Source organism: Monodelphis domestica, chromosome 4 (genome assembly GCF_027887165.1).
Source record: "Monodelphis domestica isolate mMonDom1 chromosome 4, mMonDom1.pri, whole genome shotgun sequence".
Classification (NCBI taxonomy): Eukaryota; Metazoa; Chordata; class Mammalia; order Didelphimorphia; family Didelphidae; genus Monodelphis; species Monodelphis domestica.
In genome coordinates this window covers 4,851,798-4,869,328 of record NC_077230.1, presented here as the reverse complement: position 1 = coordinate 4,869,328, position 17,531 = coordinate 4,851,798, and the positions used below count along the sequence as shown (strand labels likewise).

General features: G+C 34.8%; 1 protein-coding gene across 13 annotated transcripts in view; it reads left to right on the top strand.

Annotated features, from left to right (window-relative positions):
• Positions 1-17,531, top strand: part of DYRK1A (dual specificity tyrosine phosphorylation regulated kinase 1A) — a 226,068-nt gene that overhangs the window by 179,277 nt on the left and 29,260 nt on the right. For all 13 annotated transcript variants that reach the window (XM_056797064.1, XM_056797061.1, XM_056797068.1 and 10 more), the window contains 2 exons: positions 1,176-1,364; positions 9,441-9,588. In XM_056797064.1, the coding sequence (XP_056653042.1) occupies positions 1,176-1,364; positions 9,441-9,588 (337 nt within the window). The remainder of the gene's footprint in view (positions 1-1,175; positions 1,365-9,440; positions 9,589-17,531) is intronic.

Sequence of the window (17,531 nt, the reverse complement as noted above, 5' to 3'; positions counted from 1 at the left end):
GAGTTTAAAAATATTTGTATTTAAGTTATGGAAGGCAGAAGAGTGTATTGGAAAAAGCACTTTTTTTGGAGTCAGAGATCTGGGGCTTTAAATCCTTTTTCTGACAGCTTACTCTTTGGACAAGGCATGTATCTTCTCTGGGCTCTCGTTTATAAAATGAGTAGTTCCAGTTACACTTGGCTATTGAGGTTCTCTCCAACTCCAAATCTATGAACCTATCAAATGATTTTTAGCTGTACTTAGATGCTTAAGATATTTGTCCGTTAGATGCTCTCAGATAGGATATGCTATATATTTCAGATTCTTTTAAAGATATCTTTGGAGTAAAATGTCATCCTGCTTCTTAATCTTGGCTCAGTAATTTGTTGTCGAATGAATAGTCCTTTAATAAAATGAAGTTACTTCTGTTTCCCTTTTACTTCAGAATTTAGTTCTTTAATTTATTTGAATTAAAAGTCAAACACATCATGAGCTTTGGAATAGATGAATGAAGAAATGTATGCATCAGTGTGGCTAGAGGAGTGATAGTAGTATATATTTGATGATGTTTTGATGTTACTGAATGTTATTACTATATTATTGTGGCAATGGAATATGAAAAAGTTAATTAAGAGACTGAGATAAATGTTCTTACATTCATTATTGGCATGTGTACATATTGTCTTTTACTAATAAACCTAAAAATAGGGTTGTTTATTTTTTTAGTTGCAGAAATATTATATGTATGTGTGTGTGTGTGTGTATGTGTGTGTGTGTGTGTGTGTGTGTGTGTGTGTGTGTGTGTACTTAGAATAATTTAACTCGCAATATTAATTTGATTTTTGTAAGCATAGTTTAAACTGTAGTGTCCTTAGAATGACTTATGTGTTCTTGCATATGCTTTTTTGCTTATTGTTTTGTCTTAATAACCCATAAGAAAAATAGCTGTTATAACATTAATGCATTTTGTTTGACTAGGCTGTAGACTCAACAAATGCATAAATCATATATTTAAACTTTAATTTCCTTAGCATAGGAGTAGAACAAGCACTTAAGTGTTTTTTGAAGGAAAAGGTATATAATACATGAATCCTTTAGTACTGGCATCTATATTCTCCTCATCAAATTTTTACCAGTATCTAAATTATTTGCATACTTAGTAATATAAAAATATAACTGTATATCTTGAATTTCAGGTTTACTATGCAAAAAAGAAGCGAAGACATCAACAGGGCCAAGGAGATGATTCTAGTCATAAAAAGGAGCGGAAAGTTTACAATGATGGCTACGATGATGATAACTATGATTATATTGTAAAAAATGGGGAAAAATGGATGGATCGTTATGAAATTGACTCTTTAATTGGAAAGGGTTCTTTTGGACAGGTAATTCAATGAAAGATTATTAAATTGTTTGAATTAGAAGGAAAGTGTAGATATTAGAGGCTTTAAAAATCAAAAGTAAGATACAGTTTTCTGTTTATAAGTATGTATTTCAGTAATTATTGAGGTTTGAGAGCTATAAGAAGTTAATATCACTTCTTCTATAAAGAATTTATTCTCTCTAGTATTTTATTTTTCTACACTTTATTCATGGTATATTCCACACCACAGTCATCATTCTTGTTAGCATTATTGTAGTCCGGCTCATCATATAGGTTAGTGAACTAGTGAAGTGTGTGAAAAGAGCTAACATCATGGAGACCTAGATTCAGGTCCTATCTCTCACACATACTGAGTTGTGTGACCCTGGCTGGGCAAGCCATTTAAACTGAGCCAAATAGCTCCCTAAGATTAAAAGTTGCATAGAAGTTAGTCATCTGTATTGAAGAGGAAATTTTTTACCCACATGGAAGAAGTCAATATCAAATCTGGTAAATATTTTAAATTATGTGAAAAAATCTTTTATTGTACTCTAGAAAGTAGCTATGAAGTAAAAAATTTAAGCATGTCAGAGAGGAATAATCTCAACCTGTAATTTAAATGTTTCCCCCAAGTAAAATCCTACCCACAAGAAATTTTTCCAGATCTTTCTTAATTCTGATACCTTTACTCTGTTGATTAATTCCTATTTATCTGGTATGTAGCATGTTTGCATGTAGTTATTTTCATGTTCTTCCCATTAGACTGAATTCCTTAAGGGCAGGTGCTTTTACCTTTCTTTGTTTAATAGTTCCTAAATAAGACTTAACTAGCTTATGATGAGGCTTGGTAGCAACTCCTTTTCACTTTTGGCTTACTGGAAAATGGATGATACCTTCAAATTATTCCTATTCCTTATTACATCTGAATTAAAATAACTTAGAAGTTATAGCTTTCTTATATGCAACTTATTCCAGGTCCTATCTAATATTGAAGCTCAAGCCATTCTACCACCAAATCAGTGTTTCCTATTCTACCAGGTTATGTTGGATCATAACACTGAAGAGCATCATTGGAAAAAAAACCACCACTGTTATCTTCGTTAAGAGCATTTTATCGTCGTCTAAAAAATAGCATCGTAGACGCTGTCTCCATCTAACGAAAGACCTTGTCTCCGATTTCTGCTGTGAGAGAACACAGTACACAAACTATATGCTATGTATAGAAAGCATTAGCCTTCATCCCAAAGCTATTGCTCTTTTTTCACTGTCCAGTACTGTTCCATCTAGGCCCCAACTATTCAGCCAAACCCGTCACCATCTCCCAGGAGTCAATATAAATATAAACTTTGTGTGCCTCATCCCCAAGACACTTACATTTTATTTATTCAATTTATAGTTCAACCCATTGGGAATATTCACCATGGTTCCTATCCCTGATGTTCTTGACCTCACTGAACAGAGATATACTTCTGAGGAACTCAGTAAATAGAGTTTTTCAAAAATACCCATGTAATAAATATAGGTTCTCCAAAACTGAAGTGTTCATTAAGGCTCTACACTGCCTTTCTAATTAATGGAGAAGCAATTCCAGTCCTAAATGTTCTTGGGAGTTAGGTCTCTACCACTTAATTTCTTTATCTACTCTATGATTTAAGGCCTCTGCCCCCATGGCTTCACACATCCCATTCAACATTGCATCATCAGTATCATTGTGGGAGCCTTTCAGATTTCTGCCCCACTAAGCCAGTTATGTGAGGAATTCAAATAAACTGGAGAATAGATGGTGAAAGTGTGCTGAACACTCTTCAGATACGCGCAAACTTCACTTGCCCCTGACTGCCTCTAGTCATGAGAATGGAGAAGGCATTGTTCCAATCTGACACGAGCCCTTTACCCTGGGTGCTGGACTGTCGGATCCATTGTGCCCATGAGTTGAGGCACAGCTGCAACCATTGCTTTAATGGCTTCATTCAGCAATTAGTAATCTTTACTAGGGCTATAAATGAAGTACTCTTCTCAATAATGAGGTTGGGCCAGCCTTCTCTCCGCACGGATGCTCAGAGCTCCATTCAAAAGCTTGAACTTGAAGATCTCTACTGTCACCGTGAGACTTTGGACACATCACAGCTCGGATTTCCCCATCTTTAAGATGGCGGCAGTTATTCTCTACCAACCTCAGGCTTGTTATAAAAATACATTGCTTCTTATAAGAGGTCACGCTACATTCTTTTCCAGGCATCCCAAGTCTAGGCTCATTTGATACTAGCTACTCTCAGTGTTCATCTTGTGCTTCCTTATTTGTCTCTGCCCTGCTGCCCAAGTTCCACCCTATGGAAAGTGACAGTTGTGTTTTTGAGGGACATTGCTGGTGAAGTTGGTGCCACCTTTGGTTTGGCCTTCCAAATTGATGCCTTGGCTTTGTCTGCTGAAAAGCGTGGTGGTGATACAGCCAAGGCAACTGGTGACTACAGGTCTGTGGATTGAGATTGGGCCTCCTGTATCTACCTTACTCATCAAAGTCCCGGAAGAGGATGGAAAGCATCAGAAAAATCTTACATGCAGCAGAAATGTCCATCTCAAAGAGATCTGGCTAGAAGGTAGAGTTACTTGGGATAGCCCAAGCACTGGCTGCACCATTGACTCTTTATCTCTCCGTACTATGGAATTGATGGTATCCGTAGTAGTGCTGTAGAATGTCCAGTGAAGCGAGAGCCACAAAGGAGATGATAGTAAGGTAACACTTAACAAAAGCCAAAAAAGGAAAAAAGTGGCTTCATGAGCTGTAGTGGTTAAAGAAAAGCAATTTCTTGTGTTTACATGAGTCTAAACAGTAAACATGCAACTTAGTTTGTCAAGGGGTCAGTTTCCTTATGTATGAAATGGAGGATTTCGACTAATTCTATTCTAACTTTTAAGTTCTATGATCCTCGTGAACATAATATTTAATATTACCAGTCAAAACTTCTTTTTGGTATATGACTGGATGTTTTCCTAAGGACTGTCATAATTTGTGCATTTTCGTAAGAGAGTTTTTGTTATCAATTATCAAATGCCTATACTGTACCCGTCACTGGGGTAAGTATTGAGGATCTGAAGATAAAAAATGAAAGTTCATTTTATGAAGGAGGAAATTCTGTCGATAGAGACAACATGTGTATGTAAACATGTATATATAATAATTAGCAAATATATCTAAAGTGGTTCAATCAAAGGTATTGAGGTAGAGCACTAGAAGTATGGAACAGGAACACCATCATTTGGATGGTGGTTCTTGAGCATTGAAGGAAGGGAGGGATTCTCTGGGATACAAGTGAGGAAGGGGAGCGCATTCTAGATAGCATGGCCAGGTACTGAAGTGATCACTGTTTGCCACGAGCTGAGGATACAGCTGTGGTGGGGGGAGATCCACATGTGAACAACTGTGTAGGAGCTCGGTAAACAAGCCCGTTTCAGAAAGCGTTGTCGTGGGCTGGGGAAACCAACCAAGAAAGACCTTTCTGTCGAGGGGAAGATTTGAGCTGAGCTGTCGAGTAAGCGATGAGGTAGAAACAAGGAGGGGGAACAGGCCACAGAATAGGGAAATGGTCATGTGAACAGAAAGGCAAGGAGTAAAGATTTTAGAGCAGTTGAAGGAGTGGAAGGAAACTGGACAGTTAGGAGGCCAAGTTCGTGAAAAGTTTTAAAAACTAAACAGGATTTTTTGTGCGATCTTTGAGATACTTGGAGTTAATCGAGTAGAGGGTCACATGATCCGATGTATGCTTTCTGATGATCAACTTGACAGATCAGTGTAGGAAGCGTTTGACAAGGTAGTGAGTCTATTCTAAAGACTATTGAGGAAGTCCAGGTTTGAGGTAATAAGGATCTCCAAAGGGGTAAAGACTGTGTCAGAGGAAAGAAGAGGGAATACTTTTGAGAAATGGGAAGATAAAAATGCTGAGATTTGGCAGTATGGGGTGACTGCGTGAAGAAGCAAGAATATCTCTGAGATTGGGAATCGAGGTGAACGACGGGCAGGACGATGAAACAATAGGGATACGTCGTTTTTGTTGGAGGAAGGACGAAGGTTAGGGAAAAGGTCATTTAGTTTAAACATGCTGCATTTCAGATACTGGTAAAAAGATGAGGACTGAATGCATAGATCTTGGAATAATGCACACGAAAATATAATTCATGTGAGTTGATGAGATTGCTAAGCATGAAACTTAGTGTAAGGGGACAAGATCACATGAGCCTTTGACAGACCGTAGATGTAGATAGGAGCTGGACGAAGTTTCCGTCAAGGAAGTTAAGAAATGGTTGGATAGATAGGACGAGAAGCAGGACAGAGCGCTGCCATGAAAAGTAAAGAGTGGAGAGCATCTAGGAGAAGGGGATGATGCCTCTGTGGGATGCGGCTGCAGAGTCCTATGAAACCAGCTGAAAACAGCATGGCTGGGAGCCATTGGCGTTTATTATAAAGGAGGAGAATGGCCCGTCACATCTACACTGAAGGAGGACTTTGGCAACTCTCCAAAGGGGATTGGGCTGGGGGAGACATTTGTGAGAGAGGACAATTAGATTATTTCACTAGTTCAGGAAAAATAAGTGAAGGAGGACGAACAACTGCTAATATGGCAGCTCCATGAAAAGGGATCAAATGCTAGGGATGTTGTGGATAGAGAAACAGCTGAATGCTGCAACTAATTTAATATGTGGCATGGCTGAGTGTGAGAAGTTGAGGATAGTACTAAAGGGTAATAACTTGGGAGACTTCAACACTGGGGGTGCCCTCTTCAGAAACAAGCGTCATCTGGTAGAGGGAAGGCCTGAACAGGAAAAGACAGCAAGGAGGCGGCACTTAGGTGGCTCAGTGGATTGCAGGTCAAACCACAGATGGAAGGCCCTCGGTGGAAATCTGGATTCAGACACGTCCTAACTGTGTGACCCTGGGCAGGTCCCGTATCCCCATTGCCTAGCCTTTACTGCTCTTCTGCTGTAGAACCAACTACAGCGTAGTGATTCTAAGATGGAAGCTGAGGGTTTTCTAAAAACAGATACGTTCAGTTTTAGACCTGTTTAGTTAATTATGTTTCTGGAACATTCGTTTGAACTGTCCAATGGCAGTTGATAGCTTATGATGTAGAAAAGAACCTTGGGCACCACTCACTTGATGAGTTTAACATGAGTTATGAGTCCGAAAAAGAAGCTTAGGAAATAGTGGTCAGATAGCTAGGAGACCAGAAGCGAATAAGGGGCCTGAAAACCCAGAGAGGAAGGAAGGTGTGTGTACAAAGAAAAGGTGGTCAGAAAATGGCAAAGCAAGCAAACAAGTCAAGAAGGATGAGAACAGAGAAGTTAATACTACATATGAATATTGGCTATGGAAGGTGTGAACTTTGGGTTCATCATTCAATAATCATTTTCAGTATTGTCTTGGTAATTGAAAATTAGTTGGAAAATTAATTATGTAAGATATTCTTCATCAATTAGTACTCCTAATTTTGATTAGGTGAGAGTTCACAACTTTAAGACTCAATCTTGAAAAGAACTTTTCCCTATATTGTAATTGAAGGCCTTGAAGATAGATGGCAAATTGATATTTACTAAAACTGAGAAATTTGAAAGGTTTCTATTGGAAATATTATGTCCATGAATATAACATATTCTACTTATAATTAACTGTGAATTTTTGAATTAATATTGGACACTGATTATTCTTTATTTCAGTTCTGGAATTCCCCTTTACTTAAGGGGTCACATTTCTCATCTTATATTTAATATAAATGTATATGGTGTATAAACAAAGTGTATTTACTTGGAAAAAATAATTCTTAATTAAAATAACAGTATGTGACCTATGTTGTCCCTTGGTCCATCCTGGAAGAATTTCAGTGGTATACCTTTTCAGTATTTAGAACCAGAAAAGAAGAGAAAAAAACAATCTACTTTTGTATTAGTTACCTAGCATAAAGGTGCTTTACTTCATGATCTTAGAGAAAGTTGAATTTCCAAAAACAATTCTTTCCATCTTCAAAATTCTATGATTCAAAATGCAAAGTGGACCCTATAAGAATATCTTAGGATTTAATTACAGTTGAAAATAAGTAATATTTTAGTTAAGAATTTATACCGTGTAATTTTAATTTATTGAATCAAAAAAGAGCTACAAGTAAAGAGGAATAGTATTTTCAGGATTTTTAACTTTACCAATAGGAGCGTTTTCTTAGGCACGGAATGGAAAAAAATGTAAATTAAACTACAAAAACATTATGTACAACTTTGCTTTTTTAAAGTACATTCAGAATCCCTGGAATTTAATTCTCATGAAATAATGTTCTTATTTAAGAAATTGAAGAAATGCCATAGGTGGACAGTTTATAAAGAAGTTCAACAGTTTGGGTTTTTAGCTCAGTCACAGAATTTTAGGCCAAATAATTAAAATATTAAATATATATTCCAGAATTAATAGATTTAAAGAATTGGAAAGAATTTCATGGATTTGTTTAGGTTAACCTGGACTTAACAGAAAATGCCCTTTATGTCACTCACAAGAAATGGTCATCTTCATTTAAAAATCTTAAATGAGAGAAAACTTGCTCAGGCAGCACATTCTAATTTCTAAATTAAACTCTTGGAAGGACCCACCTAGGTTTGTTTTCCTCATTTAAGCAGAAGTAAGCTCATAATATTTATATTGTTTATTCATAGATTCTTCTCCTATCTTATCTCCTTTTATGTCATGTATCCATTTTGATGTTTTCTTGACAAATTGTCTATACTTAGTTTCTGTCAGACCACTTTCCAATTTTCCCATTAATTACCATCAAATAATGAATTCTTATCCTAAAAGGTTGGTTCGTTACTCTTGTCAAATGCAGAGTTACCATAATCCTTTTCTATTGTTTGCTGTATGTCTGTTCTTTTCTACTGATCTACTTTTCTATTTTTTAGTCAGTAGCAGATACTTTTGATGATCACTCCTTTGTAATACAGTTTGAAATCTGGTTTTGCAAGACCTTTACATTTTTTCATTAATTCCTTTGATATTTTTGACCTTTTGCTCTTTCAAATGAATTTACTTTTTCTGGTTAATAAAATACTTTGGGATAATTTAATTCGAATGGCATTGAATAAGTATATTAGTTTGATTGTCATTTTAATTTTATTGGCTCTGTTCACATGAACAATTAATATTTCTCTAATTATTTAAACCTGACTGTTTAAAAAGTATTTTATAATTATGTTATATACATTTTTTTGTGGTCAAATGATGCCTTCTGTGGTATGGGAAGGGGAGAGAGGGAGAGAGGAAGATATCTAGGAACTTTAACAAAGTGTAAAACTAATTAAAAAAGGAAATTTAACCATTTTATATCTGTTTAAAATATTGTATATGCAAATTTTTTCATTTATTATTAATTTAGTTTTAATGTATCAAAATTCTCCTCTGTTTTATTTGTTTTGGATGGTATTGCAGGGGGCGGGATGGAAGTTAATATGGTACTATGAATCAGAATTACTAATGGTTTTTAAAAAAATTTCAAATAGTATTATTAAAGACCAGTGGTTCTGGAAACTAGCTATTTGGCAAAATCAGTGCAGTCGTGCCTATCTGAATGCCTTCAATTTGTTTGTTTGTTTGTTTGTTTGTTTTAGAAAGACAAAATGACCCACAAGGTAAAGTTAAGGTGTTTGATGTCTTTACTAGTCTGCCAAATGTGATCTCCTAAAAGATCATATGAAACAAAGATCCATATAAAGTGTTGAGGCAAAGCTGACACCTTAACTTCCTTCTATTAAGAAGAGTGGAAAAAAATAAAAAATTTATAGTTGTTAATAATAATAAAACCAATGTTAAATCACCTGAAAATAAAGGCAATGTAGATGTAAGCAGAAAGAAAACCTAGGTTCTAGACCCAGCTCTGCCAGTGACTTCCTCTATCACTATTCAACCTCTGGGTGTCATTTTGCATATTTATAAAATGAGGCAAGTAACAATAATGATATATTTAATTACTTGACTATGTGATGGGTTTCTGTACAGATTTAGTTTGAAATGGAGCCTTCATGAATAAAGTGTAGATATCATTGCATAATAATTCTTTTGATTTTACAGGTTGTAAAGGCATATGATCGTGTGGAGCAGGAGTGGGTTGCCATTAAAATTATTAAGAACAAGAAGGCTTTTTTAAATCAAGCCCAGATTGAAGTACGACTTCTTGAGCTTATGAACAAACATGACACTGAAATGAAATATTACATAGGTAAATAAAACTTCAATATTTAATTGTTTTCTTTTCAATCTTCAAATCAAATGGTATTTATTTTAAGGTGCTTTATTAAAATGTCCAGGTAACATAGACAACTAGAGATTGCATTTGGAGACTAATAAAGTTGTGTATATGACTCAGTTCTTCCCAGTATCATTCAGTTTTTTAGAACTCATTCATATAAATATAAAAAAAAAGTTTATGTTCCATAAAGCCATCAGTGTATAAAGCAACTCATATTTGAATACATATTGAATCTGTGATTCTCATCAATTTGGATACTTACATCAGTGATACAAGCCAAAACCCACCTGTATTTTCCCATAAATTATGGGTAATCTATCAATTGTTCTTCAGCACTACCTCTATAATTCTGTGGTTTCTAATGTGTTTAGTCTGCCTTTTCCTGTTCTCTTCATACATGGCCAGTATACCTTCTGTTATGATCATACGCTTCTGAGATAACTATCATTACTGTCATTCCTTTTAGGCAAGTTGTTATTAGTAGCTACTAAAATCTTGTATCTATTATATACCTCTCCATTTATCTTTGTGCTACTTACAATTGTGATTATTTTGAAGTTATAGAATTCTTATGATTTGCAGCATCACTATAAGTTTATTAGTGTTTTAATTAAAGGTTGAGCAGATGGTACTTTGAGTTAGTAGGGAGCATCTTGTTATCTTTTGAAAATATTACATAGTTTACCAAATTTGGTTCTCCTCATTTCTTCTACTCTGTTCTATTCCCATTTTATTAAAATGGTGTCTCCCATGTGCATGCCATAGTCTTGGATAATAGACCTTTATCAGATTACTATTTTCCATATAGATTTGCTAGGCAGATCACTTTGAAGTGGTTGTAGATCTCATTTAAGAGACCCATCTACCAGGACTTCTTAACCTGGGATCCAGGAGAGTGAAAAAAAAATTTTTTTTTTGGTAAATAGTTTTCAATAGAATTGGTTTTCTTTGTAATGATCATTTATTTTGTACACTTAAAACATTCGGTTGCATAGATACCTCCGTACTCCTGAGTGGTTCATGACACACAAAATATTAAGAATCCCTATCCCATAGTATTCTGGGATTTGATGAAAGGAGCATGATGTCATTTGTAAATAGGACATGTGGTAGATCTTACCATATTTTGCAAAACCCTCTTAAATTTTCCTTTGAAAGATTTTTTTTTTGTGAAAATGAAGACCTTTGATAAGCATATCTTGTTTGTTATTGATAATCATATAGGATGATCATTCAAGTTATTTTTTTTTTAGTATCAAGGAATATTGGGTAGTTTTAATATGTTGCTTGGGAGAAACATTGGTGGAGACCTTTATGATAATGCTGTACCCTGCTCAGTCAAATGCTTCTTTATATTTGACAAGCATATCTAAGAGGACAAAGGAAAAAAGCATTTAGTAAGTACCTTGTATGTGCCAGACACTGTGCTAAGCACATCTGAAATATCTCCTTTAATCAAATGAAATCTTGCATTCCCTATATACTTTGCACCTATTTCTGTGACTAAAGAGGAATATCATGTAAAATAAATGGTAAAAGTAGGTTATACTTTCTTCTTTTCTTCCAGGATACTCTTTAATGAATATTCTCCAAAAAATCTAGGTAGATAAGCATGTAGAAAAAGAAAGTAGGCATAGAAAATATAGATGTCCTCTTTGATTGTCTTTTTGGAGGGGGGCGAGTAATAATGTTCCCTGATTCTCTCCCCTCCACCCTCATATAGGATCTTCCCTTCCAGGCATTTAAAAAATAAATTCCTTTTAATACTTTAAAAATTATATTGCATCTAGAACAGATTTCTTTGTATATCTAATCTACTTCAACTTCCCTTTCTATCTGTAGTATCTTTTCTACTCCTTCTCTGGAAAATGCGGTATTAATAGTCTAATTGATAGTGGTTCCACCTTCATTGATAATTACTTTAAATCAGAGAAGATCTGTTGGCAGATCTGTACTATTTTCCATCTATTTCTTCATATGTCATCCATTTCTTCATTTGCATCTTTACATGCTTTTGGTATGATATATCCTTGCTAACCTCCTTCCTGTTACTCCTCCCTCCTGTTAATTTAATTTATTAAAGAAACAGAGCAAATAGAAATTGAAGAATTTATAAATATACATACCAGAAAAATATGCAAGAGTTAGAAATGACATTATATGATCAAAAAAGACATTTTCTCCACCCCTCATAGACTCTTAAAAAAAAAAAAGTCAAGCTTTATCCAGAAAATATTTTGTCTCACTCTGCCTTCTGAGTCCTTCATCTCACTTATTACAAGGTGGGTACATGTTTCATTATTAGTCCTTTGGAATCCTGATTCGTCATTACATGAAAAGAATTCAGCTCTTTTCATCACATTTATATATAATAACTTCTTCATACAGTTTCCAGTTTATGGGTACCCCCTCAGGTTCCCATTCTTCGCCACTGCAAAAATAGCCATAAAAATTTTTGAAGAGCCATGGTATTTGTTTTGCTTAGGACTCATTCACCACTCTTCCATCCCACCCCCCAACCCCCATCTGCCCTCCCTCATCTTTCCCAACCTTTCTTATTTCTTTTCCCTACTGTTGAGTGGAAATATATTTTCCAGTAGAGTGACATGTATTTTTTCTGTTTTTCTGTTGAATGAATGAAATGTGTGATGCCACTGTGTAAACTTTGCACCAGCAGGAGTCCCCCTCACCCCTCCATTTCCCTTAACTGTTCTTTCCCTTCCTCCCTAGTGAGTTCCCCGGTATCATTTTTCATTTATGTTTATCTTTTTGTATTTCTTATACTTTTCTCCACTCTTAGGTTTGAATAAGACACCAGGTTCTTCAAGCTTTGGTTATTTTTTTATCAGAAATGCTCAGAAGTTCTCTATTTCATTAGAGATCCATTTTTTCCCCTCATAGCATTATATTCAGTTTTGCTGAGTAAGTTCTTCTTAACTATGAATCCATATCCTTTGGTGGCTACCAAATCTTGCATGATTCTCATTCTGGCTTCTAAGTATACTTTTTTTTGACTTGAAAGCTGAGAATTTTAGCTTTGATGTTTCCACATTTTTATCATCAGGTAGCTGGTGCATTCTTTCCATTTCCACTTAGCCCTTTGCTTTCAAGAGCTCTGGGCAGTTTCCTCTTAAAATTTATTTAAGTAGGATGTTTTTGGCTTTTTAAATTTAAATTTTATTTTATTTAGTCATGGTGGTCACATAGTGTTAAATTCTTAAATTTTTTTCTGTTTGGTTTGTTTTCTAGGTTGATTGTTTTGCTATGACATATTTAAATTTTACTTTTATATTTTTTAAGGCTTTTGACCTTGCTTTACAATTTCATGTTGAAATCATTGCCTTCTCTTTGATGTATTTTAATATTCAGAGTGTTTATTACTTGGTTAAGGTTTTGTTTGCTTTTTAAAATCTCATGGTCAACTACTAATTCCCTTTATAATTTTTTCTTCCATATATTCTCCCCCCTTCATTTTCCCCCATTAGGCATTCCATTTATTCAGGACCCTTGTTTAATCTTTTTTCCTTAAGGCTTATATTCATCCACCATTTTCCTTTGTAGCACTTTATAGGAGAGTCTGTAATTTAAGTTAATGTTGCCTCTGACTGCCCTGAGGAAACATTGTCTTTTGTATATCTGACTCTAACAGGAACTTGGGGTACAAAGACAGAAATGAAATTGTCTTTCATTCAATGAGCTTACATTCTACTTGGGGAAATAATGGGCACATATGTAAATATATACTATATTAGTAAAAAGTAATAGGAGTAGGGATGACCCTAGCAGCTGGTAGGTATCAGGAAAGGTCTAATTTATAAGTAGGTACTTAAGCAGAACTTTGAAGTCAGCTAGGTATTCTAAGACTTGATGACAGAAGGAGTGCATGCCAGTGATAGGGGCTCACCTTTAGCAAAAGTGTTGATGAAAATGGACTGTTGTGTGTAAAAAATAGAACAAGAAGCCCCATTTGGTTGTGGTGTACAGAACAGGAAGAGTACTGTATAATTACATCAGAAAGGTGTTAGAAGACAGACGTGTCCCACGAGATGTTTGTTTTGGATTATAGAGATAATTGGGATCCATTGCAGTACGGTGGGGATAACATGGTCAGACTTCTGTTTTTAGAATATTGTTATGGTAGTTAAGAGGTAGTAGTGGCAGTACAGTGGATTGGATTGGAGAGAGATAAGCAGATAATCAGCTATTAGTTTATTATACTAGGTGAGAGATGGTGGATGTATGAATTAGCGTTATTTAAGCAAAAAAGAAAGATTTAAATGTGAAGTATTCTGGAAACGTGGCATTTGATTTGAGAGCAGAGAAATTCATGATGATGCTGAGGTTGTGGATTTGGCTGGCTGGAATGATGATGGTGCTCTTAACAGAAATTAGGAAAAGGGAAATATGATGTGAAATATATTGTGAAATATAATGAATTCTCTTTTGGACATGTTGAGTTTGAAATACCTATAAGAAATCTAGTTTGAAATGTCCAATAGGCAGTTATTAGTGTGGGAGTAAGGCTCAGGAGTCACTATAAATCCAGGAGTCTTCTTTATAGACCCTATCGTTATATTGATGATACCTGAAGAAATCTTTGAGATTATCGAGTCATTCAGTCAACAAGCATTTAGCAAGCCTGCAGGCACACACGCACACATAAAGCACATATGTAGTTAACACTGATGGAAATGAGGGAAGAAGAAAGTGAACCAAGAGGTAGAAGACAGACAGATTATTTAGTAAAGTGGCAAAATATAGATGAAGTTCTAATGAATATTGAGAAGTTCTCAGAGAAGTCAAAGGAGATAGCAGTGACACTAACTCCAGAGAAGATAGACTATCTAGGAGAGGATAGCCAACAATATCATATTTTTTGAATACATGATGATATGCTTTTAGCTTCAATTTCTTTTTCTCAAGAATATGAATAAAAGTAACTAGTACCTACTTTTCAGGTTGTTGTATTGAAGTAATATAAATCTTAAAGTTTGCATTAATGTCGGATATATTATTACTACAGGAAAAATGATTTTTCTTATTTTTTTGTTTTGTGATGCAGATGGGCACTGCCCTGGAATAAGTCACTGTCCTGCAATTATTATGTAATATTTAATATTAAGTGAATATTACACATGTGCACAAAATAATTTTTAAAAACTGAATAAAGTATTAGGAGGTAAATTTATCTTCTCCAGGTTCACTGAAAATATTCTTCCCTTTTATTCCAGTAGCTGACCACATTTTGGAATTATTTATATTTCTTCCTGTTTCCACATGGTTCTGATTTCTTCTTCTATGTCTCTCTATTGGATATAATTTCTTCTCATGTACCTTGATTATTTGAATTAGTGATTTCTATCCTGTTCCCTTCTCTCCCTTTCTTACTGTATTCCTTTTTTTACCCCTTCCGCCCCCCCCCCCCCCATCAAATTATAACACAACTGGCTTCCAAGAGTTCCATTTTAATTAAGGTCAGATGATGTAATCTTTGTCATAGATAGCTCTAGACCTGTTACAAGTCACTATCTTATTTTTTATTGTGTTACATAACTTTTAGTGAACCTCTTTTAGGGTTCTCAAGGGACACTTGTTCTCATACTATAAACATTTCATCATGTAGTACTTTCCAGTTGTTCAAATATGTTGTTTTCTGTGTGTGTTTCTCTTGATTCCTATGTTTGATTTCAAAATATCTATTTTCTTTTGATGTCTTTATCAGGAATATTTAGAAGTTCAAATAAACAATCCATTATTACTCTTGTGGGATTATATTCAGTTTTTGTAAATGTAAACCATTCTTGATTCAGAACCTTAATTCTGTGCCCTTTGACATATAGCAGTGATGGCGAACCTTTTAAGAGACTGTGCTGTACAATCCCCTCAACCCCAATCGCTCCCACCCTGGCAGAAGGTAGCACTCTCAGTGGGCTGCTGAGCAGAGGGGTGGATGAAATGAAAGAAAGTCCTTAGGCACAGTAGAGAGGGAATGGTGCAGCTCTGCCCAAGTCCCTCTGCCTTTCTAGGAATGAACTCTGGGAGGCGATGGCACACGTGCTATAGGTTTACCAGCACTGGTATTATTGTATTGCATGTTTTTCTTTCCTTTTGAATGGTAGCTGCTAAATCTTGTATGATCTTGACTATAAACTCTTTGGTGGCTTGAAGTATTTTTTTCTTTGACCTTGAAACCCTGGATTTTTGGCTTTTACCTTTTTGAAGGTTTTCATTTTGTTTGTCTTTTTTTCTTTTTCAGGAGGTAACAAGTAGATTTTTTTCTGTTTTCATTTTGCCCTACTTTTCTAATATCAGTCTAATTTTCAGTCATAATTTAATGAAATGTAGATTATTTGGTTTAGTTTTTTAGGTAGTCCTATGATACTTAGATTCTCCCTCCTTGGTCTTTTTTTCCTAGATCATTTTAAAAAATAGTATATTGTGTTGCCTTTTAGGAATGGCTACAGTCATCAACCTATTTTCTGAGCATTTAGTATTCTAGTGTATTATAGAAAGGCACACAACCCAAAAGGCTTGCTGCCTGATAATAAATTTCTTTTAGCCGTAGAAATCCATGGAACAAAGAAAAATATTAAATAAAACCCTCACTCAAACCTTGCCCCTTACTAATGCTTCTTCAGTGATGATGAATAGCTGGCAAAAGAAAGGGACTTTGAATGCTAAGAGTCACATTTTTAAAAGACCATCAATAAATTGTAATTTAATTTGTAATTCTAAATATGAGTTTCTTATCCACTGAACAAGTGGACATATTGTTGGAGTTTAATCATATCAATGTTGACATCTTGCCTTAAAAAAAGAAGCAAGTTATAGTGAAATGGAAAGATGGGTTTTAGGCACTTCTTGTAGAAGCAAAGATAGGAGTTGGCAGAGTGGGTTTTATTATATGCCTGAAGATGACAAGAAATATTATTTCACATGATCACAGATTTCAAGCTTGAAGGGACCTCAGAGACCACATAGTACCACCTCCTCTATCTGGTCTTCATGTAGTGCAGTACTAATGATAAGTATGTGCAAAATGGCCACCATAAAAATAATTGCAGTAACCAACATTTATGAAGATCAAGTGATAACGAAATTTTACAGAGACTTTGGTAAGACCCTCCATATTAAATCAACAGACACAAAGTAAAAGTATTAATTTGATTATTTTAGTGTGAATTTTAGAAAATATATGGGTAGAAAGAAATATATGTGAAAGCATAGTTCAGGAAGAAGGTATGAGATTGCTTATCCTCCTCCCCAAAACACAATAGAGATAGTTTTATTTGTTTGTATCAATAGATAATAAAAGACTTGTTATTAATATGGGAGTTACCTCTGAAATCATCAGAATCAGAACACTGGAATTAGTTTTTTAAAAAGAAAAAAATAAATAAGATATAATATATAAAATAGTTTAATATTTAACTTCTTAAACAAGTGGTTTAAATTGAAATATGGGAAATGGAAAATAGAAATGACACCTAGTATTAGAATTTTATCCAGAAGCTTATCCAATACAAATTAATTGACTCAGTAAACAGATGAAAGAGAGTAGAAAGCAACATGGTCTGCAGATACCTGATGTATTTGACAAAGAGTTACAGGTGGCTGTTAATGACTGTTAGAATACAATCTCATTTGTAATATAAGATTATTGATGGATGATTATGAGCAATATTATCTTTAAAAAGAAGAGATATAGTGTAGGAAAAAAAGTTTTAAAGAAAACTTAGTAAGCTATTTGAATGTATAAGGCCACCTTAGGAATAATCAAGCATAAAAATGGAAGGAGCATTACAAACAAAAGAAAATGGGAAAGATTTGCAAATATCATCCAACTATTTTTCATTGAAGAGAATTCCAACATTCCAGTTTCGGATATGCTTATACAAGAGGATAAGAATGAC